General features: G+C 38.6%; 1 protein-coding gene across 2 annotated transcripts; it reads left to right on the forward strand.

Annotated features, from left to right (window-relative positions):
• LOC132149341 (epsin-2-like) lies at positions 1-24669 on the forward strand. 2 transcript variants are annotated; one of them, XM_059558499.1, is made up of 9 exons: positions 1-347; positions 7186-7965; positions 14116-14228; positions 17683-17784; positions 19123-19240; positions 20946-21113; positions 21197-21286; positions 21378-21575; positions 21885-24669. In XM_059558499.1, the coding sequence occupies exons 2-9, from the start codon at positions 7377-7379 to the stop codon at positions 22235-22237; spliced, it is 1731 nt and encodes a 576-aa protein (XP_059414482.1). In that variant the 5' UTR covers positions 1-347; positions 7186-7376; the 3' UTR covers positions 22238-24669. The 2 variants fall into 2 exon arrangements, with proteins under 2 accessions (XP_059414482.1, XP_059414481.1); XM_059558498.1 differs by having other exon boundaries at positions 5-347; positions 19114-19240.
• The last annotated feature ends 565 nt before the right edge of the window (positions 24670-25234 follow it).

A 25234-nucleotide genomic window follows, 5' to 3' on the forward strand; every position in this document is an offset into this window, starting at 1 on the left:
GATGGCGGAAAAGGTGCGCTGATTTTAGTAGAGCAGCGCTTAATGGGTGTCTCGGTTGACTTTCATAACCGTAAACAGGCTCGCAACAGTGATATTCGGGAAATAAAGAGTTTTAAGAATGAAGCCCAGTGACTTTGGTCACACCCTTTGTCTTTTCTCGCCCCTCCTGAGGAGGATGAATGTGCAGTCAGAGCGCCATGTTGATGAACGCTGTGGGTGTCACACACACAAGCCCAGCACAACCATCGCGACCGTGTCTTAGAAAATAAAGTTTCTATATCTCTCATACGTGTAGTGTGTACTTATGCCGGGTGTTACCCCCGGTGATCATCGGCACAGGAGGTTTGGTAAGTTACTGTTTTTGTTTTCTAGTCGCTTCTCTCGGTATGGCGATATCTCCACCGAGCACCAGGCACATTTCGGCTTGAGGTTTCACTAATTCAGGTTGTTTGTACATAAACACTTGAATTAAAGTGAAGGACTTTGATATAGCTCGATTTACTTTGCGGTCGGAGAGGAATTTGAGATATATTTGATTAAACTAGCAAGTTAGTCGGAGCATAGCCACAGTTAGCTAGCCTAAACGGCTAATACTTAAACTCATTTTATAGATTTTTAAAAGAGTCGATGTCCTTAAAAATAAAGCCCCAAACCAACACAGTTCTATGCGCTAAGTCTAAAAACATTTTTAACAACATTGTATTAGTAAAATAAAATAGTTTTTAAAAAGTTCTCCTACTGAACGAAAACTTCCGTCGTGGTTTCTGTAGCTTGCTAACGTTAGTTAGCAATTAAACCTTACGGTGGGAACGGTCTAAAGTCGTTAATGTTGCTTTATACATTTAGCATTTTGGTCTCTAATGGTAACCTACATTTTATTGTTTTGGTTGTGCTGAAGTTAGCTCGATATTTTAATACATTTGTAACCGGCCTTGTTTGGTTAAACTGTTGTTAACAAGCCTCGTTGGGATTATTTGTGTTTGTGTAACGTTAACAGAGATATATTTAAATGGAGCTGTAAACTCATGTTTCCTATTCATTTCTGTAATCTCGGTCTATTCGGTATATAAGATGTAAGTGTATTCGTATAGCTATAGTATCTTATATAAATATTTGACCACGACTTAACTTTGGTTTAGTCAGTCCTTTCTTAAGAAATTGACCAAACACTTTCTTTCTCTTTACATTTATGGTAGTGCTAGATTAGTTTGTCGTGGGTTTTGTTTGCGAGGTTACTGTGTAACGTTACACAAATCCTTTGCTCAAGTTTTGGTAAAGATGGATTTGTGGTTTAACCAGTTTGTTTTGTCAACACTACAAAGATTGTGGACAGTGTGACCGGTCAGAACCGTTTTATCCCCATAATAACAGAGATTTCGCAGTTCCTCCCGATTTCTGTGATCATTTTCTGCAGCATATGCATCTTCATCGTTCAGTGTTTTGCTTCCTGTAATTAGACAAACAGAGTCTCTAGAGGAGAACACAGCAAGTGCCGATCATCTGCCTTTATTTAGCCACTAAAGTGGAGTTTAGCATTTATCATGTCTTTTCTTACCGATTTAGTGCTTGAACGTACCATGGTATTGGAAACATTTCATGTTGAGTAATTTCTGTAGTATTATGTATAGGAAGCCGTTGACTTGAAGTGGCAGAACCGGTTGGTTTACCTGTGAGCAGTATGCAGTTCTTACAAGCGCTGGATTATATAACATCCACCCTTTTTCAGTTCACCTGAATTCTATGGAGAAATTCAAGATGTGTGCATTTCCCCCGATTTTCCCTTCTAATTCTTGTAGTTTTTTAGCATACAAAGTCTTAACACCTGCCTTTTTTTGCTGCCGGATTCGCTCTGCCACCATACATCCTTCCTTAGCGATTCAACAATGGATCCTTAAAGACATGAGACATGCTGGCTCTTGCCATGCTCGCTATCTTTGGTTTGGATTGAGTGATATCGGGATAACCTGTCCTCCACAGCTGTGCAGAACTTGCTCTTGGTGTTTCATTTGCAGGATTAGTATCAAAATCCTTTTAGGCAAGTCGTACCACTCAGACGCCATCTTGTCAACGCCTCCGGGCAGCTATTTCAGACTAACAAGACTAGGCTCCTATCTAAATGAATGGGCATAGAGTCAGAACTGCACTTTCACTGGTCACCGGGACATAAAAACTGCATGTATAGAAACAGCAGTAAAAGTTGATAAAAATAGCTGAAAAATTTTGATGACTTTGCCCCAAAATAAGGTTTAAAACGCCCTTTTCCCCACAGGTTATACTTTTACTACGCGTGCGCAAGAGTTCCTCAACTGTGCGCTACGTCAGTGGAACCAGGCTTAAATGTTTCCTGGATTGACTGTTTAAAGCAGATGATTGGCATTCCAGCGGGAGGGGCGGGGCATGTGCATACAACCGCCATCTTTGCTGTTACGGGTTTTCCTTATATAGTTGTATTGAGGATTGAGGAAATGTCATGTCTCTTATAAATTGTCTCTGTTAGTATTCATTGCAAGGCCATCATGTGGCCGGTCATGGATCGGCATGGTTTGCGCATGTCAAATGTAGGAGGAATAGGTCACAGCAATTCCTGTGTGCAGCAAGGTCATCTTGATTTTTGGCTTTTCACTGCTAGTATTGTATGGCCAATTTAGTGTGTGCTGCTTTTCATTTTGGTGTCTGTATGTAATTTGCGTTAGGGTTATTTTTTGTTCTTGTCCTTGTCTTTCTCTTTCTGGGAAAATGGACCAAAAATATTGAAGAATCGTGCGCTACACAGATTGTTGTCCAATCAGATGATTTCTAGTAGGTCTAAACAGTTCCTGATCCGATACCAGAAATTGAGTATCGGCCGATACCGATCTGATACCAATGCAGTGTTTTTTTTTTTTTTTTTATCAGTGTAGAATTGCCATACCTTAACGTGTTGACTTGATCATCACTCTTTTGTGTGTTAAACACAATCTGACACATATAGGCAACTTCATTGTAAAGAAAAACAACAAATGATTAAATATATAAACAATCTATGGCAAAATACTATTGTAAACTAGGTTAGCGGATAATTCAGTGACACGGAGTCACAGCACGCTGCGCTCCACATAAAAAAAGTTCCAAGCACAGAGGCAAGAGTATTTTAATGCGTAGAGTATTATATCTGTGTGATAGTTTGAGCTTTTTCTTTTAACAGTTTTACATTTTGGTTACTGTGAGCATGAAGAACAATTCATAGTGCTCTCTTACTCCAGTTTTGTGCTCTAACAGACACCCCATAGAAAGTAACATGCTTTAGAAACGGCACTAAAATCCAGCAAGATAGTCATTTTATGCCAAATTACTGATCATTATCTACAGATCAAGTATAATAATAGGAATAGTGAATCATCTTGGATACATTTTCATTTGTCTTGATCGCGTAACTGAATGCGACATGCAGTTTGATTGCTGAATGGATGACAGCCGCAGCGGAGTGAAAAGTTCACATGAACTTGAATTTAATGACTTAATTTTTAATCTGTACCTCGCAATAAACTTTAGAAAGGCTTCAGAAGACTTGGAGTATAGTGCAAAGAAACTTTATGGTTCTTTATACCAATTTTGTGCTTTTCGTGGGGCTTAACAATAACACAGTAGTATACTCACAATATTGGATTTTGTTCGGTCTCGTCTGACTGATACCCTGATCCAGCAGAAAATGCCAGTACCGATACTGAATATCGGATCAGCACTCCCCTACTCTGTAGAATGAGAATTCCCCTCCCCCTGTAGTTGACTAACCAAGTAGCGGATCATGACTCATTGATGTGACAATGTTGTACTCAAAGCACATTTTTCAATAGGAAATGAATGAATGAGATGGTTTATATTGTATTGCTGTTAGGCCTGTCACGATAATTAACCATCTAATCACAATTATTTGATCTAACAACCGCGATTATTGTGCTTTTTATATGGCACAAGGGGGAGTTACACACCAAAAGAAACAGAAGAGCACCAGTTTGCTTTTCATGCCACATATAGCCTATATCATCTAAAGCCATTTCGTATGTTAATGTGAGGGAGAGACAGAATTATATTTACATTTAAGTTTACAGAAATTGATCTTCCTTCTGCTGCAGCTGTAGTTATTCTCCGCTCCGTTCTGTTATGACAGTCAGCATGGTAAAACTCTCTCTCCAAGATGGAATAATCCCATTATAATACTAGATAAAGGTCTGGGGATTCACATAAAATGACATCTTTCTGGAGTTTGTTGCTCTCCTTTTTCTCCCATCTAGGTACTGACCAGGCTCAGCCTGTCTTAGTTTCAGTGGTCATCCAGTCTTGGGCTACAGGGTTATATGGCTGCGGGCATCAACACAGGAAAGAAAACAGGCAGGAAAACCGTCATTCAAGCCATTTAACGGGGTCTTTGCATGTATGTATATATATATATATATATATATATATATATATATATATATATATATATATATATATCTGCGCTCCATTCTCTCTGCTATTTAAGAGAAAAATATTGTTTGCAAAATATTAAAGGTGCTTTCAAGGAGGTATTCAACGGTTCTCAGATTAAGGAAGTTCTGTAGAGATCTGACGTTGATAAAACACTGCTGATTCCCCAAAATGTTTATAACAGCATTTCCATGTAGTGCAACAGGTAGGAGGGGTGTGCCATATCATACAGTCCACGATACCGGTACAAATTTTTACATGATAAAAAAAAGTGTCATATCAATGATATAGTGACGTAATCGCGTATGGTGGATCTACATTCACTAGCGTGGCGCACAACTCCACCACAAGACTTGAAGTAGCGCTGCGCAGACTGATTGGTGTATGACAAAGTATCGCGAGAGGGGTTCTAGAGTGTATTTGAGCGCACACTCTTATCTTCAGGAATAAGCAAGGAGCATATCTTAAGTAAAGCCGTGTGGAGAGAGGGGAAGGGGGTGGTGATTTTAACCATCTGCCTGAGGCCAGCGTAAAAAGAAGGCCTGAGGGTCACCCTGAAATCTTATCAATTGAACGTGTTTTAAGACTTGCCAGTTTAAACATTCAAAACTGTTTAAAGCATTCAAACAGAAGATGCAGAGAAACTCAGCTGAGAGTTTGCACGCTGTGTGTGCACCGTGCAAACACCAAAACTAGTGCTTCCTCCCATGCCTGAACGAACTTATACAGCTCGCCAGTTTAAACATACAAGCAAAAAACACATAAAAAGCTTAATTCAGCAACCACGCACTGTTCAGTACGTACAGTGTGCATGCAGAGAGCTGCGTCTGCAGCCCTTAAACACTGAATTAAGTTTTGTCTCTTCTTGCTCTTGAAATGACAATTACATACAAAATTATCACTTTGAAAGTGTCCTCGAAAAAATGGTCAGTTATGTCTTAAGTGAAAGTAAACACTTGCGAAGAATTGGAATGTGTATCATATTGGATGTATTATCTCTTAAAGTGACCGCGCCTAATTTACTAGCTGCTTTCAGTGTCCTTAATGTTATTCCAAGAAATTAAATGGGATAAAACCACTCACTGCTCTTTACGGAATTACTTAGTTTTAACAAGAATTAATCCAGATTTAATTTATACAGAAAAGACTATGCAATGCTATTTACATTTTATTCAGTTTCTGTACCTGGACACCTACAAACTTGAGAAAAATTAAACGTTGTTCAATTTGTATATTTGTGCTATTTACACAATTTCAAAAAGAGCCCACCAGTAAAACCTGCCCCGCAAACCCCAGCTACAGCCCTGTACACCGATTGGTCTGCTTCAAGTCGAACATGCTGTGACTTATGACAATAGATTTACACTTCAAATTAGGTTGTCTGTCATCGATGACAGTAGCTCATTGGAACAGGATTGAAAATGCTCTTAATTTTGTTTGCACTAATAAATGCTTCTGCCTGCCAGCTGCAATCAGCAATAAAACGTTGTTCCATGTTTTAATTTTTAAAAAAAATTGTTTATATATCGTCATAAATATTGTTAGCACATATATTCTTGAAATATCGGGATATCATTTTTATGCTATGTCGCCCACCCCTAGCAACAGTAGTACCCAATGCAGATCGGGTACTATAGTACTATAGTAAGCATTTATGTCTTTTAAAGTACCATAGTGTCACTTGAGCCGATTTCCTGGACTGGTTTCATGTCTTCTCAAAGTAGAAAAGAGAGAGCCAGTGCTGCTCACAGGACTTGTTATGCCCATTCTCTGGCGCTGCTTCAAGACCGATCACTGAGACTCCTTGATATTGGCAGGACATTGCCAGACCTGTTCTTTTAGTATGAAGGAGGCCATCCTTACACAGACCAGGGCCTGTGTGCTAGCTTCCTGGACCCCCGTCACAGTGAGCTTTGTTCCGGTAGTTGCCCTTCTCTTCCTCTGATATGCTGGACCTGAACTGGTCATTAAAGCAGCAGATGTTTCATTAGGCCACGGCTGTATTCATGTGTATGCGGGCTTGGGGAGCGGCAGTGGGGGTTGCTCGTAAGCCAGTGCTCTCTTGGCTCCTCTGCGGCAAAACAGGAGTCAGATTTCAGTAGCTTTTAATGAATTTATAGGATGGGTTGAGATGTTTTCTTAGCGATTGAAGCGTCACGGTGTGCTCAGGACAGGAAGCTTAGATTTAGTATGACTTTGATTCTTCATTTGTGCTTGCAGACACAATGAACGTGTTTGAGTTCAAGCATAGACTGATTTTACATGCCATACTGTAATGGAGAGCACAGTATGGTGCAATTACTTTTGGGAAATAAGATGTCTTCCCACATGAGTGTTATGTTACTGTAAAAGATGAGTAATAGGAAGCACTTCACTCACTAAGCCGCCCTTCTGTGTGTACATGGTTATGTTTTACACCACGTGTACCTGGGTAGTTTAATGCTTCGAAAAGTGATCAGCTGTGATCCATGTCTCTATCTGAACTGTGGGGTTATCTGAAGGAGCTGCAAGTGCAGTTTGGTAATGGACCATTAAACTTCTGTATGTACATTGTGCAATTTACCATGTTTATCAACATAATCACTATTTTTGCTAATTTTTTTAGGAAAGAAAAATGATTATTATAAATGCTTTTAATGTGCTCTATATTACATGTAGTCTAATTTGCTTAGCAACTATTACTAGCTTCTGGTTTGAACCTTTTCCGTTTCTGTCTGACATTTTGGTTTTGTGTTTCAGTTAATGGAGGAATTCATCGAGCTGGCTTCCTTCACTCTGTGGAAATGTTTTTAGCAGGCGCAGAGTAACACTGAGAAACTGTTCGAACCGAGAACGTGTTTTGAACTATTGCACAACAGACCTCTTTTTTAGTTTTTAAGCAACACTGAGTTTACTTTCAATTCTCAAGGATTTTAACACTACACGCCACCATGCCAACTATTCGGAGACAAATGAAAAATGTGGTAAATAACTATTCAGAGCCAGAGAAGAAGGTCAGGGAAGCGACTTCAAATGACCCGTGGGGCCCCTCCAGTTCTCTGATGTCAGAGATCGCAGACCTCACTTACAATGTGGTGGCCTTTTCGGAGATAATGACTATGATTTGGAAGAGGCTGAACGACCATGGAAAGAACTGGCGGCATGTGTACAAGGCTCTGACGCTGCTGGACTACCTGATCAAAACGGGTTCCGAGCGAGTGGCCCTGCAGTGCAAAGAAAACATCTTTGCCATACAGACACTCAAGGATTTCCAGTATATCGATCGGGACGGCAAAGACCAGGGCATCAACGTCAGGGAGAAGTCTAAGCAGCTGGTCGTGATGCTGAAGGATGATGACCGTCTGAAGGGTGAACGCTCTCAGGCCCTGAAGACTAAGGAGCGCATGGCACAGGTGGCCACCAGTGTGGGCAGCAACAATCAGATCAGCTTTGGCCGTGGCTCCAGCCAACCCAACCTCTCCACCAGCTACTCAGAGGAGTATGGCAAGTCTGAGGGCTCACCTGCATCATATCATGGATGTAAGTTTCTTTAGCTTGTTAACTTACCAGGCATGAGTTCTACACACATTTTTTGTTGCTGACTGTGGGATAAAATGGTATTAAATATGGAAAACTGCTGTGAACATTTTCAGCTCAAGACAAATTATATTAGCTGAAATATTTAATAAACACACATGCCAGTATCGTCTTATCAAGGTATCTTAGTATCAAGTCCCCCCGATAGAACTTTTAGATAGGTACTCTTAGTTCTGTGAAATCATTTTGAAAAGATCGTATTTATGTGCTGAACATGAATGCCACTACGGTAATAATTATGGGTGCAAATCTCAACTTTAAACCCCCGGTTTCTGTGTTGTGTGTGTTCAAATATGACGGAACTATTCCAACTATGTAACTATTCCATTTACGGAGCAGTTCATAAATTAAATGCAAATATAAAAAAAAGCAAAAACACACCTAATGCACTTAAATTCTTCATTATTTTATAGAAGTATGTTGAAAATTTTTTGCTGAATTTTTGGACTTGATTATATTTATTATATTTATATTTATTATTAAATATTTATCTCGATTATAATCGATTCTCATTTTTACGAAATGATAATCAGCCCCAACTGAACTTCAGGACAACAAACACAAAGCGTACATGAAAGTCTGTCAGTGCATGAGTTTCATGCATCTAATATGTACTGCATTCCAAACGGCATCAATGAAAGCATATCTAAAGTAAAACACGGCGGGTGGAAGCACAGACTGTCAAGCAATGTGTTCGTGTCTCGCAGCGCAAATTCTGTACAAAGAAGCCCACCACGTCTCTAGCGCACACACGTGCCATATGCGCAAAAAATAAACAAGCTCTGAATCGATTCTGAAATATTCCAAATCGTTGAAGAGAGCGTTGCGATGCATCGTAGAAACAATTTTTTCTCCCACCCCTAATATTTATTCCCATTAAAGAAATTTGAAATCATTTGACAATCATTTGACCATCACAAATAAATAAATATTTAATAAAAATATAATCAAAAAGGAAGTAACCACTGTAATCAACAGGGCACTCAGTATTCTGGGAAGTTTGTGTGCAGTGGGAATCATGTTTTTAAAATAAATCCAAGGTAACACTCATTTTACATATAGCACACAGAGAAAAGGACAAATATGACAGTGGCAAATGCATAAAGCGCAGCATAATTTGAAATCATGAGTTTAAAGTTTAAAGCATTCAATTCACACATATTGACCGTCACCTAGAACGCGATCATGCTGGATAAAAATGCACACTTCACTAGATCTCACAGCTGGATTCGACTAAGTTTGTGTAATGTAAATATTCATTTACATATTAGCTTCAAATGCGTATTAGCTTAATGCTGATGGCAAACAAGAAAGTATTATAATGTTTGCCTTTCTATTACTAATAATATAAAAGCAATCGTTATAATACTTTTTGTATACATTAATTCATCTTGTTTAACTGTTCTATCTGATTATTAGACGGACTTCTATTCATATTAGACAGAACTGTTAACCGTAAACGAGAGAGAGTTTGATCACTGTGTGCGCTCAGGCGCTGCCTTTCTCAGTGCTGTCAAAATAAAAGTCCCGCCTAGAACACATTGGCCAAGCAGAAAAGCTTATCGGCCGATGCTGATATTTGAAAAATGACAAATATTGGTGATAGTGTAAACTACTCTTTTAAAAGTATTTTGTATGTTTTTGTAAAGCAAGATTTAAACAGAGGAGATGCATTGTCATTAAAAGTTTACCATTGTATTAAGACTGGTATCAGGATCAGTTGTTAACTGGTACAACCGCTGCTACTCTGAAACTGAAGCTTTTTTAAATGCTACAGGCTACATTATTCTTGAGGACCATATTAAGACCTTTACCAACAATAAAAGGTAGCAGGTAGCCTGCTGATATTTCCCTTTTATGTCTGAAATGTTGCTGTTAATGGCAACAACTGAATCTGGGCTGGTTCTTTTGTAAAAAAAATAAAAAAAAATAAACTGTTGAATTCTTTAAGAATCTCTGCACACCTGGAGCTCAGACTGCATGGTGCAAATTCTTTACTCTGCAGACCAGGAACTGCTTGTCTGCTGTTACCCTGCAGGAGACACATCCTCTTTTGTGCCTCCCTGCAGCACTCAGTGGCTGTACGTCTGCCCCGGACAGCTGCGTGCCGTTCACGCCCCACCCCTTTCCCTCAGCAATTCCTGAAATCCCAGAGGTCTTTTTCTCTGCCCTGTGCTTCAGGGAGGAAGCTGCATATGTCTCTCATCATTTTCTTTTTCCTACCTCCTGCCTCTCTTTATACAGTATAAAAAAAGAATTTGATAATCTGCTCTGAGCAAATCAGCCAGTTTCATTTAATCACAATTCAAAATCTAACCATTGGAGTAATTTTCTTTTTTTTTTGTGACCTTCTCCTAGTGTCCTTTGTCATCAATTGCATTAACATGTTGGATTGAGGATTAGATGTCAAATATGAAAAGTGTATGGGAAGCTTGATAGCATGAAAAACGGTGTAAACAGTCATCAACAAAAATGAAAAAAGAAAAGCTGTATTGTTAGCAGGAGTGTTTTGCATTCCTCTGCTACTTTCCTGGTTTCTCCAGAAAGTGTAAATGGGCTCTGTCAGATGATGTAATTTACACTTTATCAGATGAAAGAAAATTAGGATATGGTTCTAAACAATAAGATGTGATTTTGTTGGTTTGTGAAATTAGTTGTATGATGACAAGCTTTTGATTTTATAATAATTTTCTGTCATTCAGGTTTCCTGATATACAAACCTGTGGTTTGGTATTCAGGGATCGTGCTAAAGGAATAGTTATAAAGATAGATATATATATGTGATATTAACTCATTTTCTTTCATCCATTTGAAAGTCTATTAATCACTATTTTCAAGTCTTAAAAGTGCACTAAGCAAATTTCGCCAAACAATGTTGATATTTGAAATCACCAAAACAAACATTCCCATACCCCAACAGGACCTCGCCTCGCTAATATCTGTCCTGTGCACTGTGCAATCTTCTCCCTTTTATTACTAGACTTGCCCCTTACTGCTGATTGGCAGCAAGTGTGTTTTGGCACTCTGTGGTCGGAAGTGTTTTTCAAATATTGCCTAGTGCAATGAAGAGACACTGTTGGTTTATATGAGTAGATTTAATGTACGCTTTTATTTGTATATAAACATCAACGCACATACACAGTATCTGGCATCTAAAGATCACTACACTTGCAGTGGAGAGCACTATGAATTGTTCATGCGCATTAGTGCTGTGTTCGATACATCAACATGACAATGTATCGTCACAGAGATTTGATGATACAAGTATCGATACAGCTGTCCCAGAGTTTTCGGCGTGTGTATATCTGAGCTAAACTTATACTTCGCCTCTAACTCACACACTGGCGAGTAAAATCTGAGAATTTATTAGCCATTGGCTAATATTAGACATCATTTAATCACCAGAATGTAGATTTAGTTGCATATGCGAGTGATTTACTCACAATGTAGAGGGTTGTTGGTAATAACACAGTTGCTGTCAACAAGTGTATTCCTCTTCTAGCTGAGTGAATTGAAATGTGACTGTACTGCTTATGAAACAGCTGATGGAAAACCTCTAAAACCTTTAAGTCATTATCAGATGTCAAAACAAGCTTTTTTTTTTCCCCCTTCTGTATTGTTTTTGTTATTGTATCGGAATTGTCATTTGAAGGTGTCCGGGACATGTTTTCTTGCTTTTGCTTACACTGAAAACACCCTCATCAGTTTCATGCACATAAAAAGCTCTTGTCTTGGTGAACTGTGTGTTAGACATCACATAGGTGCACATAACCAGGAGAAAGTATTAAAGCTGTGTAACAGTGAGATGTCAAGCTGCTTACTATTTTTCTTAAAGACTAAGTTTTGCCTGGAGCAGTGCATGACACTGTCTTGGCTAAAGGACACAGCAAATTAAACCAATAGCCAAGGAAAATCTTGACCTTGTTTAAAATAGATTCTGGATGCCTTTACATCAGCCAACATAATGCAACCAAACTCTGCTCATGCCTCCACACTACAAAAACACTGATGCTTATTTTTTACTTTTTTTGCTTAAACATCATTCAAATTTGTCAAATGACTTTGACAAACAATGTGACACCAGTTATTTTCTTTGAACAGAATTTTGGCCACATTTTGAAACCTAGTTCAGAATATAACCGTTGGACTATGAAGTTAAACCCTTAACTATTAGTTAAACGACGAGCTTTGTTTCAGCTGATAACGAAAATAGGCATAGATGCTGGTGTGGCAAGTAAAAATAAAATGGTATTGTACAAAAAAGGCCATTTCTTGTGCCGGCTGAGGCTATTTATTGAGACAGTCCTGATTGTCTGGCACTTTTTGGTCTGGCTGGCTGTAATCAGATTGGTTGCTTTACATATAAGATGGTTAACATGTCATCCAGGAAACTGTCTATAATTGTGGTTAATGGCCAAAATAAGCTTAAAATCAAATCATCATGCTAATAAAAAAAAAATTCTCAGTGAGTCTATGAATGGAAAAAACTACCTTGCTATTTAATTTATGATTCTGAGAAATTGACTTTGAAACATGCAGTAGGCATATGAGTCATATTTCCATTTTAACGCAGTTAGAGTGGTGTGGACAGGAAGCACTTGTGATGTCATCTGTGATCTCACCAAAGCTCCACACCCACACTACCTCATTTCCCCGTTCGTCTCTACTGCTTTTCCCACAGACTCAATCAAGCCCTTTGGTTGTAATTTCTAGTCCCTTGGGGTATAGAGACCAGGAAGCTTGTTTCAAAAGGCACTGAGATTCTCCAGGTCCAATGTTTCTGACCATTACTGAAGCGATACATCAAGACTAGTCCTAATGGCTGTCGGAGATCTTATGGATAAGAGACAAGCAGTCTATTGATTGATGCTGCTTACAAAAAAACCACCAAGACTAATGGTGGCAACTTAAAACATCAGAGGCTTAACACAAATGTGCAGCTCTTTTTGTCAGGCGTGTCATGTGCTTCTAGTTTGAGCAGTTGTGGCTGCTTAGAGTGTATTGTTAGATCTGGCCTTGTGACCTGTGCATTGTTAGGTGTTGGGCTCTCAATGGCCCGTAACTGATCCTTGTACTCTGAAGCTTGACTTCTTTATTATTGCCTGGCATGTGCAGCACTTTTTTATTTGATATTCACAATTGCCTCTTTAAATATCCTCTTATTCATTGAGTGACAGACATAAAATGACTGAAAAGAGAGTTTGCAATAATATTTTAAGTTGTTCTTGTGTTGTGGCATATGAGTAACTGATAAAACCCGCTCAACAGTAATTGTAATGTATGCTTGTTGGCTCACCCAAGCCCAGCCTTAAAGTGCCCCTATTATGCCATGTCAAATATTGCCTTTTGTGCAGTGTGTAATATATGTGAATGTAAACAATCTACAAAGTTGTAATGCTGAAAGTGCACTATAAATAGTTGTCTCCCAAAATAAAGAATCGACTCTGAACAACTGAAACGAGTCGTTAGTCATGTGAATCCCACATTTGCATAATGTGCGCTTATGTTCTACATTGGCCGACCGTGAACAACTTGACCCCGCCCACAAACATCATTCTACTGATAACTGCTCCTCTAATCTTGGGGAGTTAAACACGGGATTCACAACATGCTTGCTGTTGAAAGATGGATTAGTATCCTGTTTATTTGGTACAGCTGCTCCACTGAATCACAACCTGTATGATAAATAATAGAGGTTTATATTTTCTATAGAGCATTTCAAAATACAGTACTATTGAAATGGGCGTATCCTTTCTGACACCGCTGTACCCCGTAGACCAATCACAACAGACTGGGCCATCTGACCAATCAGTGCATGCTCATGGGGTTTAGAGAGACTGAATCTTTGAACTGCTTCAAACGAATCGTTTGAGAATCACTGAAAAATGAGGTAATATTAAATGCATTATTTTGAAAAAACGAAAGCTTTATTGACATTGCATGCATGCAATCCTATTGTAGGAGACTCCCAAAACAATATTAGGAATCTTAAAAATTGCATAATGGGGCACTTTAAGATAACCCAGCCGGTTGTGGTAGCGGTGCAGTGCTTGAATGATAATGTCATTGTATGTGTGTTTTGTTTGGTTTTAGCCACGTCTCCCAATGCATCTTCAGAGTTGGAGCAAGCTAGACCTCAGACGAGTGGGGAAGAGGAGCTACAGTTGCAACTGGCTCTTGCCATGAGCCGAGAGGCCGCTGAGCAGGTACATCATGTCACTCAATACCCCCCTAAAACTGCTGCCTGATGTGACACACCGACAGCTTATTATATGATTTGAGATGCTTAATGTACAGTTATGAGAAGGATTTTGGATCAATGAGTTTTCATGATGGGCGGGGCTACCCAGAAGCACAGATGTACATTAAAAAGAGCTTTTTATAGAGTGCTATTTCAGGCTTTATTTTCCCTGAAAGTTTACGCATGATTATAAACACAATGAGGCTGTAAAAGCGGACTAGTTTACCTGTTTGATGACATGATGTTTAAGGTCTCTGACAATTTAGTCCTATTTAGCCCCTAGTTGCAACAGCCTTTTTCAAGACATATGAAAGAACCAAAAGAATCACAAGAGGTAGTACTTGCATATATTAAATAATATATGTAAAATAAAACGTGAAAATATCTTGAGCTTGTGTTAACCACAGAACTTATATCAGGCATTAAACCAAAAACCAATTCAAGTAACCCATTGACTTTTGGGTGATGTAATTAGTTTCCATTTGTTTTTCTAAGTCTTAACTTCGCTTGTGATTTTATTTTAGCCGAATAGCCATAGATTCCCACTTGCGGTGTCAGATTGACTGCAGACTTATTTCAGTTATTAGTTCAAGTTATTTTCTCTCCTTGCTTTTAATTTGTCCTAATATGCTTGAATATCACTCCATAGTTAAAACTGTTTTGTTCCACCACCCAGACAAATCAGCAAGCAATTTCAGAGAATGTCTTGCTCTAATGGTTCCCCATTAGCAAATATCTAGCCACAGTGAATAATCAAATCGTAATTTACTGCATCAAATGTGGAAAAATATTTGACACAGAAGTGGAAATTTTAATTGAAATAAAATTAGTGTTTGTTGGTTTATTTAAAGTTACAGCTTTGAAGAACACATTTGTATATCTGTATATTTGTACATCTTATAAGATACAGATTTACCTTACTGTGCTTCTCATGCATCCACACCGTTAACACATACTAACTGGTTCACTGTTTAATTAGGTAATGGAAGGGGTGGGTGATATGGCTAAAAAAATTTCACACTTTTTTTTCAGGAAAATCTCGATTGAAATGGTCTAAAATGGTGATTGTGCAGCTAACAGCTGTTAGCCATGTTGGTATGCAAATGAGCGGTCAACTTATTTACCCAGCACATTTTTTTTTTATTTTGTGCTGTACATGTGCATCCATGTTATTTAACATTAAATGGATAGTTCACCCAAAAATGAAATTATCATTTACCCACTCTCAAGATGTTTTAAACCTGATTCTAGTTTCTTTTAACATTAAGTTATTTTGAACCAAACAGGTTTCAGTCCCCAGGGACTTCCAAGGTTTTTTTTTTTTCCTACTATCAAAGTCAGTGGGGACCAGCAACTGTTTGGTTACCCATATTCTTCAAAATATCTTCTTTGAGCAGAAGAAAGAAATTAATGCAGGTTTGGGACAAGTGAGTAAACTATGACAGAATTTAAATTGTTGGGTGAACTATCCCTTTAATGAAGAGCGGTATCATATTTAGTACTGTCGCTTTAAGAGATGTTTACTTTCACTCTGGGCATAACCAACTGTGTTTATATGTAAACCTTGTGTTTTTGACAGTGTTAGGATAATCAGATGTGAAATATCTTAGTCCAGCAAACAGGTTTTTTAGTGTGTGTGCGGGCTTCAGGTGTACGCGCTCAGAAAAAGCACATGTCAGAACTAAATGTTTGAATAATGTTTAACTGGCAAGGCTTTGAAGCACATGCAGATAATGTACTTTTGTGAAGCGCAGGGACCCATGAGTGTAGCTCTACCGTTGAGTTAACATTTGATGTAAATGTATGTGGCGTTGTACAGTATATTGAGACTGAGGTGCTGGAACTGCAACTGATAGAATGTGCGCTGTAGCACAATACTATATTTCTTCAAAAACAGATCATGGGGACATTTTAATCATCCACAAGCAAAACTCATGATATCGCTCACCCCTAGGTGATAGAGATACAGTTACTCTATTTCTGGGAAAATGTTTAATTTCTTACTGCAAGCTCAGGGGTATTTGCATCACTGTACTTTAATTTCTTGATGATGTGTCAATTTGAAATATAAGTATGACCTCATGCTGGCTCATTTTCTTTCCAATCACATGTTACACAAATATACCTAGTTGTCCTTTTCTTGCAAAGTGGGGCCAGACCAGCAAGAGGATATTATTTACTTATATTTACAAATAAGTGTGGAAGCCATACAACCACACAACTGTCTCGCTGGGATTTAAAACCACATCTTCTAAAAGTGATGAAGTGAGGCAGCTGATACAATGGGAAGTATAATGTTCCTGAAACCTCTGATTATGCTTGGGGCTCACTGCTCAATAAATAATGTGAAGGAATTGTGTGTGTGCTCTTGGACATCTGGGATGAGTTTATAAAAGAAAAAAGCAGGCATGTTAGTGCTTTAAGAGAGGGGCTAGTCTGAAAGAGAGGTGTACAGTACTTCCTACATTTGTGTGTCACAGTTGGCCATCTTAAACCTGCCTCTCAGTGTATAGCTGTCAGGTGTCAATAATGGGGATAGTGATTCATTCTGTGAGCATCTTCCCTGTCAGATCCTGATGTAAACTAGGGGTCATAATTATATTAGAGAGTCAGAGGTTACGTTGAAATATTGAGGCTTATGGTGAAACGGTGAAATCACTTTTTCTGCTGTGTAAACAATGTCCTTTCTCTTTTATCTTTGTCTCCAGTGTAAATCATTCATGTTTTAGCTTTGCACTAAAATGTATTGTATTTAGAAACATTAGAAATCTTTTTTTGGCTATGTGAAATATCTTTCTTTTAAAGGAGCTTTGCTTGCACTACAGCCTCATTTAACCATGTTTGATTGCTGACATTTTCCAGTTTTGAAACATCTTATTAAAATAATTGTTTAGATGTGATGATTTGTACTGTAGGTCAAACCTTACAGAAGATCTCTGTTCTCATTACCTTTCAGCTTTGAAGCTTTAATTGTCATGAATATGATTTACCAAATACAAGGTTATATATATACTGCCACAAAATTGACATAGGGACTAGATTTTTTCTCGGTTCTTCCCACTGACATGTTTTGCATTCCTTGCTACATTCCTTTTACATGTTTCCTTCCTGTCTCCTCTGCCTTTTGAAACTGACCTGATGAGGAAACAAAAGGGCTGGGTGTGTTTCTTGGTTTGCGAAGTAATGCTAACACAATTCTGAGTATTGGCTTCAATGTGTAATTGTATAATCTTCAGATTTTTACATGTCTCAGTAACTGAATTTTGATGCTGAATCACTGTGAATCACAACAACAGGGCTTCATCGTCATAGGACACAGGGTGGCAGGTTCACACTGTGATTCAACAGGCGGCTTACACTCCATAATGTGTGTGTGATATAACATGAATTCTTTCGTGTGTGTCTGCATGGTTGTTCAGGAGGAGAGGATGCGTCGTGGGGATGACCTGCGGCTCCAGATGGCTCTGGAAGAAAGCCGTAAAGACTCCAGCACAGGGAAAGTGTCCAAGAAGAAGAAAGAGGTAGGTGAAGCCTCTGACCGTAGGCCTGAACTGAATCTGTGGCCACACAAAACTCTGCAGAAGGTTTACACGTCCCTGACCTCCTGGATATTCATTTATTAAAGGAACCGTTCACAAAGCAATGAGAATTTTCATCAATTGCTCAGCCTTGTGTCGTTCCAAATATGGATGGCATTCTTTCTTAGAACAAAGACATTTTACCTGAACGTTCATTCTGCTCGATTCCATATATATAAAAAAGCATATACTGATCAGAGGCTGTCAAGTTTTAAAACTTCGATAAAGTCCTCGAGAGCCAAGTGGCTAATTTCATGATGCTAGCTAACATAACAGTAGAGCAGAATTCTGCTTTTTTTTTTTTATTCAGTCAAAAATATATCTTTATTTTATTTTAAAATGTAGGCATGCGCCACTGCTCAAACATTTATTTGATCAATAAAACAGTAAGAACAATCCTATTGTGAAAATATATACATATATATATATTTTTTTTAAATTCATTTAAATCTACTGTAAAGTGTAATTTATTCCAGTGATGCACTTTCAGCATCATTACTCCAGTCTTCAGTGTCACATCATCCGTCAAAAATCATTCTAATATGATTTGATGGTTTAGACACATTTATTATCAATGTTGAAAACCGTTGTGCTGCTCAGGATTATTGTAGATACTTGAATATAAAGTTTAACACAGCATTTATTTACATTTTGTAATTTTTTGCATTTAAAAAAATCTTTTGTAACATCAATGTCTTTACTGTCACATTTGATCAATTCAGTGTTTCCTTGTTGAATAAAAGTATTCAGAGTATTACTGTGACCCCACATTTATTTAAACCGTATTGTATACTTGGAGGCTGTCAAATTGTCAGCTTTTTTGCCTTCATTTGTTTTGTTTTTTTATTAGTTCTTTTTAAATGGTTGTGTGGTGTGACAATTACATTTAAGTTCAAATATTCCATGTCTCGCAATGAATGAGCTCATAAAAGCTGCTGCATAATTATCAAAGAATTGGCAATTCCACAAGATGTCAACCTCAATGTATATGAACTGAAAATGTTCAGTTACCTAATTACTGATTACTGTGTAATCCTAAACTATAATGCTAGACTTCTGTTTTTACTACTATAAGCTTAATAATGTCACCAGAAAACAATTTCATTAATCTCTTCAATTAACTTTTTTCCCTTTCTTTGTTTGCGGACCTGTTTACTCGTAATGGGAGTATAATTAGATCAGCTGCTGAATTCTTATTGACTAAAGCAGATGTGATTGCTTTGGATAGTGAGATCTGTCTGTGGGCAATAATCTTGTATGTTGTGTGTGTAGCCTCCACAGTCATCTCTGATGGATCTGATGGACGCGGTTCCCGAGGGCCCTGCCAATCAAGCATCGGACCCTTGGGGAGCAGGAGCTGCAGCAGCAGGCCCTGCCTCAGACCCCTGGCAGTCCTACGGTAAACACAGACTCACAAACTAGTGCTGGACAATAAAAATTAGATTGTACTTATCATGATGATTTAAACACTTTTGGTTGACCATTATGTATCCTAAAATGTGTGTTCTTCCTAGTCTTGTGACCATTTAAATCTTTACATTTAAACATCTGCTTAGCAGCAGTAAAATGGATTGAATGTTTCCTCTGGAGGGAAATAAATCACCCTTTTAAACCATTTTGGAGAAAAAGCATATATATTGTGATAAATTGTCAAATGGATGAGGAAAATGTTATTAATTGTTATTAAATGTTTTAATTCTATAAACAGACATACTCAAACACTAGTAAACACCCTTCACACACAAGATCACATTTGACTAGTTATTAATAGCACATTGACAACAGTTTGCATCAGCTTCCTGCTATGCTGATCGCTTTAGGCTTAATACTAACAAAAGTGCATTTATCCCACCACAACCTTTTGCATAATAGATACTAGCTTTTTGTTCGAATTTAAGGCATATTTGATTCAAATTTTACAAACAAAAAAAAGTTAGTGGTCACAATGTGAGGACCACCTGTTTATCAAAAGCACCCCCCACCCCACCCAAGGCTCTTTCATACTGTAGTTTGGTCCTGTAGCTGTTCATGGCAGCTCAGTAATGTAGCTAGGCTGGTAGTAGTGCATTCCAGTGTGAACAAAACAGAGACCCAGTATTCAGATTTGCACCGGTTGAGAGAGTTCCTCTTCCAGCAGCCTAGTTTTTTTTAAGTTCAAGCCAGACTACAGTCATGAAGTGCATGGGGAGAAGCACTGAGGCAAATGTGCATGTCCTCTTGAAGTGGAAACCGCACCAAGAACCACCAGTTTTAACTGTTTGAAATTGAATAACCTCTAAAATCACAACTTCTACTCCCATTTTACTTGCATTGCCTGTCACACTCATTTGAAAATATAATTTCTTTTGTTGCTCCTCCTGTTTTGAAAATAATTTTAGTATAGCCATCAGATTTTAAATAATGGATTAATGTCATCTTTTTGAAGTATATGTGATCAATCTTAAACTTGGAATTTGAGCCTAGTCTCCAAATTAATTTTTTTCCTTCTTTCCTGTCATATTTTAGTTTGTTCAGGTTTAATTCATTAGGTTTTGACATGTAGTGATTATTCTGTGGTCTTATTTACATCAATATGCTCATTATTGTGTTGTGCTTTCAAATGACCTCATAAATGCATCTTGTGGATGGTTAATCTGTGCAATTTTTTTCTGTCTCTTTTTAATTTCTGTTACATTTTTTTTATTCAAAATGTCAATCTTCTGGTGAAATGGCAAACTTCTTACTGGTGAAACATAGTGGACTTCTCCAATCATCTAGGCCCCTGAAATTCTGGCTATTTCTTATAATAACCTGCAGGCTTTAATTTAGATCTGCCTCCATTCAATCTACAGCTAATGGATAGAACCAAGGTCCGGCATTAGGTTGTTTTTTTCTTTTCAATAATCCATTTCACTCACTTATCACAATATGGAAGAAAAGATCTGCTGCTACTTCCGTTATATTGCAACTCATTAGGGTTTGATTTTATTTAAAAAAAACATGAGCTCTGAAAAAGGTCTTTCTTCAGTTATTGATAAACAAGAGTCAGAGTTAGGAATTGGCGGTGGTTTTTCATCGTAGTTCTACTTAAGGTGTTACTTAACACATCTGTGTGTATCTTCCAGGTGCAGCCCGTAAACCAGCTGCTCCTGTGGATCCCTGGGGTCTCCCCAGTGCCTCTTCCTCAGTTGCTCCTCTGAAAAGCAGTGACCCCTGGGGGTCTACCCCGGCTCCTGCAGCTGCTGATCCCTGGAGCCCAATGCCTGCCACCCGCCCCAAAGCCCCTGCCACAGGTGAGCATGTTAAAAAATGTTTCACTTTAAAATGTATTTTCATCTTCATTTTTAATCCCAAATGTCTTTCTTATTTCCCTCAGTCGGCAGCTTTGATCTTTTCTCCACACCAAATGGTACTTCCAGGGAGGACCTCTCTGAGTTTGACAGTCTTCGCTCCTCAGCATTGACAGGTAAACGCTGGCTGCTGTCACAACAGTTTACTAGTTAAAAGAAATGTCGTCTGTTGATGGGAATGAAATGAACATGTGATGTTTTTGACAGGTGATGGTAGAGGAAGCTCTGCCTTGCCATCGCATACCAGCTTGTCTGTAGGCTCTGATCTGTTTGACATGCCAAGCAGCTCAACCAGAAAAACTCCCGAGTCTTTCCTGGGTCCCAACGTCGCTCTTGTCAACCTAGACTCTCTGGTCGGCAAGCTTCCCCAGCAGGCTCCAGTCTCCAACCCTTTCCTAGCTGGAGGTACTCTTCACCAAGATCTCTTGCACATTTACAGGGGTCTTTAAATTAATCAAATTTTATACAATTCAAGGTTAGAAAGTCTTAATTTATCATTTTAAAAAGTCTTACATTTGGGGACAGAAAGCAGTTATCTCAAAAAAAAAATTTGTAAACTTGAGAAAGTTATGATTTAATTAAATGTAAGCACAGCACATTTCAAAGTCAGAAGATGTAAAAAGCCTTGAATTGGAATTTAAAAACCTTGTAGATGCCCAGATTTTTTTTATTAAGCAATGCACTCACCTGTACCTCACATTGGTCTCATTTCAGTCTCTGGAGCAGCTTCAACTCCTGCAGCTCAGGTTAACCCCTTCCAGGTGAACCAGCCACAGCCACCCACCCTCAACCAGATGAGAGTCAGTCCCATGATGGGCCTGAGTGGACAGGGCTTAAGCGTGGCGCAGAGAAGCAACGAGCCCTTGCCTCTGTCCTCAATGCCTCCAGCTGGCCCCGTCTCTATGGTACCCATAGCCGGCATGGCTCCTCTCGGGCCCGTGGGCCAGATGCCAAATATGGGGATCCCAGCCTCCATGTCCATGCCCCAGCCGCTCATGAGCGGAGGGCTACTGCCCACAGGTGCAGCGACACAAGCCGGCGGCACTACCAACCCCTTCTTATTGTGAGGAACAACATTTGCCTCCCCGAAATCCACACAAAGCTCTCTCCCATCTCCTTTCCTATGGTATAGACAACGTGCTCTGTTTTGTTCCCCCAAACCTGTGTGCTTTTTTTGAGACTTTTGGGAGTAGCAGTGGTGTTTACAGGTTTTACACTGGCAGGCAATTCCCTTCCTCTCCTGTCAGAGATTGGTACCATACAACGATTTGGTATTCTTTTCTAAATTTTCTCAGAAAAAAAAAACATCAACGATACAGCGTCTAGGATTTTTTCTTCCCGGGAAGCAACCTCTCGTTTCAAGGGGTCCTGTTTTTAACTTCTTTTTTTGATGGCTTGCTTTTCTTATCAGAGGTTTGAAACTAGGAGTACTGGTTTGTCTTAATTTTTCTAATTTCTAGTCCTTGAAACCGTGTGCTAGATAAAGCTAACCCTTTTAATCAAAGCAGCCTGTAAGTTCTACACCAGTGCTTATACACCATGTGTATTTACAGTACGCTTGAGAGGACTCTCTATCAGTTTACATGGAAATGATTTTGACTTTCTAAGCAGGGATTTTGCACATGCTCTGATATATCTTCTTTTGACTGTTGACCCACCATTAGTCCTTAGCACGAGAAGAGATGGGAAACCGTTCACTAAGATACGAGCAAAGCCGGGGACTAGGAGGGAGTCTGTGAACTGCATGTGTGAATGGTTTCAAACCTGATGCATTGAAAGATGAACTTCATGCTGAAGTGAAGAGTAGTTCTTTCTTCCGTTTCTTTTTTTAATGCATGACGGGTAGTTGGTTTGCATATCATAATACAGCTCAATTTTTATACCGAAGCCTGTTTTTTTTTTACTGCTTTACAATTCCGAGACGTTGTTTATTGGGTATATGGGTTCTTTCAATTCAGTAGTGCTCACTATTTGCACAGCTCCATAACCAACAGCTAATCCATACTAATTCATCCGCTTAGCTTCTCTGTGAGTATCCAACAGTCTGAAATGTGATCATTTCAGTAACGCTTTTATTTTGTAATTTATGTATGTGTGCGTATGGAAGGAGCAAAGGGAAACGGGAGGAAATTTGTGTTCGTGTATCTTCATCAGGTCCTAATGCATCTTACTGTTATAACCGACAGCTGAATCACTAATCACTGCTTCCTAATTCATTCTGTTCATATACGTCGGGGAAAAAGGCCAAGCGTATATCAGAGCTGGCTGTTAAGAAAATCTTCAGTTCTGTATTCAAAGCTAACTTGCTTATAGTGTTACAAGAATAAGTGGACAAGCTAAGACCGGTTATAATGTGGGAGAGGTCCTGTAATAGATTGTATGATTGATTTGATTTTTTTTTCTTTTTGTTGTATTTGTGGTATAAATGTATGTTTGGGTTCATCTGCATCTTTCTACAGTTAGAAACCTGTGGTTGATTTGCATTGCTCTGTATTCAAGATTATTTTGGCCACAGTTTTACCATTAAATGAGACTTAAACTAGACTTTGTACATTTAAAGCGAGAACACCTTTGACTTTGGTGTTTCCTGTGGCTTGCTGTGTCTACACTTTTAATTCAAGCAGTTAAGCACAAGAAGGCAACATCTGCCACCAACAGTAGTTACCAAAGTGACATTGCTTGTCCTTTTTAAATGGAGAGCTACAGTTATTTTCTAACTGACATCTATCTCTCTTTATTGGTTCCCCAGTTATAATTATGATTATCATCATTATTCCTGCTTTTTTTTTTTTGGTTTTATTATCATTGTGGCTACATAAGTTTCTCTCATTTGTGATCTAGTGACCTCTGCTGGAAATATTGTAATACTGCCCATGTGCAGTCTTGTAGCAGAGCCTGGGTGTGTTAAGGTCAATAATCTACAGCCATACTCAGGCATTTTGGGGGTTGGGGGTGGCTATAAAGACCGCTTTAAGATGTATGTCATGTGCTTTTGATGGCCGTGATGGTTTAAGCTGGCACTGATCCTAATTAACAAGACTCCCTGCTAGTGAACATCACTGTAAAGTACTCGATTATGCAGACTAGTTTTACTATTGAATCCATATGATATCTAGCTCATTCAGTCTCGACCATCTTGTTTTGCTGTTACCCGTTTTTCTGTTATGTACTCATTATGCATTTATTGTGGAGGACTAACCTTGTGAACATGCATAACATTTTATTTTCCCATGTTATTGTGTCTGTGTATTTACAAAACTATCATTTTACTGGGAGCAGGCTGCTTTTATGGATATGTGCTCAAATTGTTGGCATTATAACTGTATAATATAATTTATCATCTGTTCTATTGTAACATATTGTTGTGTACCTTATTTCGGTGTAATGGTTTTGTAGGAAAGTCACAGGAGGAGTGAGATGTTTTATTGCTATCTAAACAGCAGCAATTGATAAAGGACCTGTAGCTGCAGTGGTAAAAAAAAATAAATTGTATCAATGACTTTTTGATCTGTCTATTCATGCCTGCAGGGACCACAGGTGTCACATCTGGCACCACAGCCAATGTTCTTTTAGCTTTTTTTGAGATTCTATTATAGTTTTTATTAATATTTAGATTATTTTTTTTCAGTCATTTTGTTGTGGTTTTATGGTTTTCATTCAATTTTATTTAGTAAAGTATTTAATTAGGTTGGCTTGAGATTTGCTATTTAAGCTGCTGCTTATTCTTATGAGACAAAAATTTCTGAATGCTACTCGTCCTTTCAAGCTAAAACCACCTTCAGACTGATCTGACTTAGTGTGCTTTATCTTTTCAGACTGATCCGACTTGCACCGGGTCTACACAGGATGCGAGCGGCGCAGCTATAGATCTGATTATAATCAGTGATGCTGTCTACACTGGATGCAGCACGACACGACAAATCCCCGGCAGAAAACTGCTGCTGCGTTCTATTTATGATGTATTGACACAAATTTCAGATGATTGTCAATGGTCGCTTTGTTGCATCCAGTGTAGACACGGTGTAATAGTTTTCATAAAACTGAAGACTAAAAATCTTAAAAAT

The sequence above is a fragment of the Carassius carassius genome, chromosome 9, assembly GCF_963082965.1.
Source record: "Carassius carassius chromosome 9, fCarCar2.1, whole genome shotgun sequence".
NCBI classification, from domain to species: Eukaryota; Metazoa; Chordata; class Actinopteri; order Cypriniformes; family Cyprinidae; genus Carassius; species Carassius carassius.

Bases quoted from the DNA above. Each gene is read 5' to 3' on its own strand.
- LOC132149341 (XM_059558498.1), top strand. From the start codon at position 7,377: ATGCCAACTATTCGGAGACAAATGAAAAATGTGGTAAATAACTATTCA. The intron at 19,241-20,945 runs GTAAACACAGAC...TGTATCTTCCAG, and splicing joins AGACCCCTGGCAGTCCTACG to GTGCAGCCCGTAAACCAGCT. The intron at 21,114-21,196 runs GTGAGCATGTTA...TATTTCCCTCAG, and splicing joins CCCCAAAGCCCCTGCCACAG to TCGGCAGCTTTGATCTTTTC.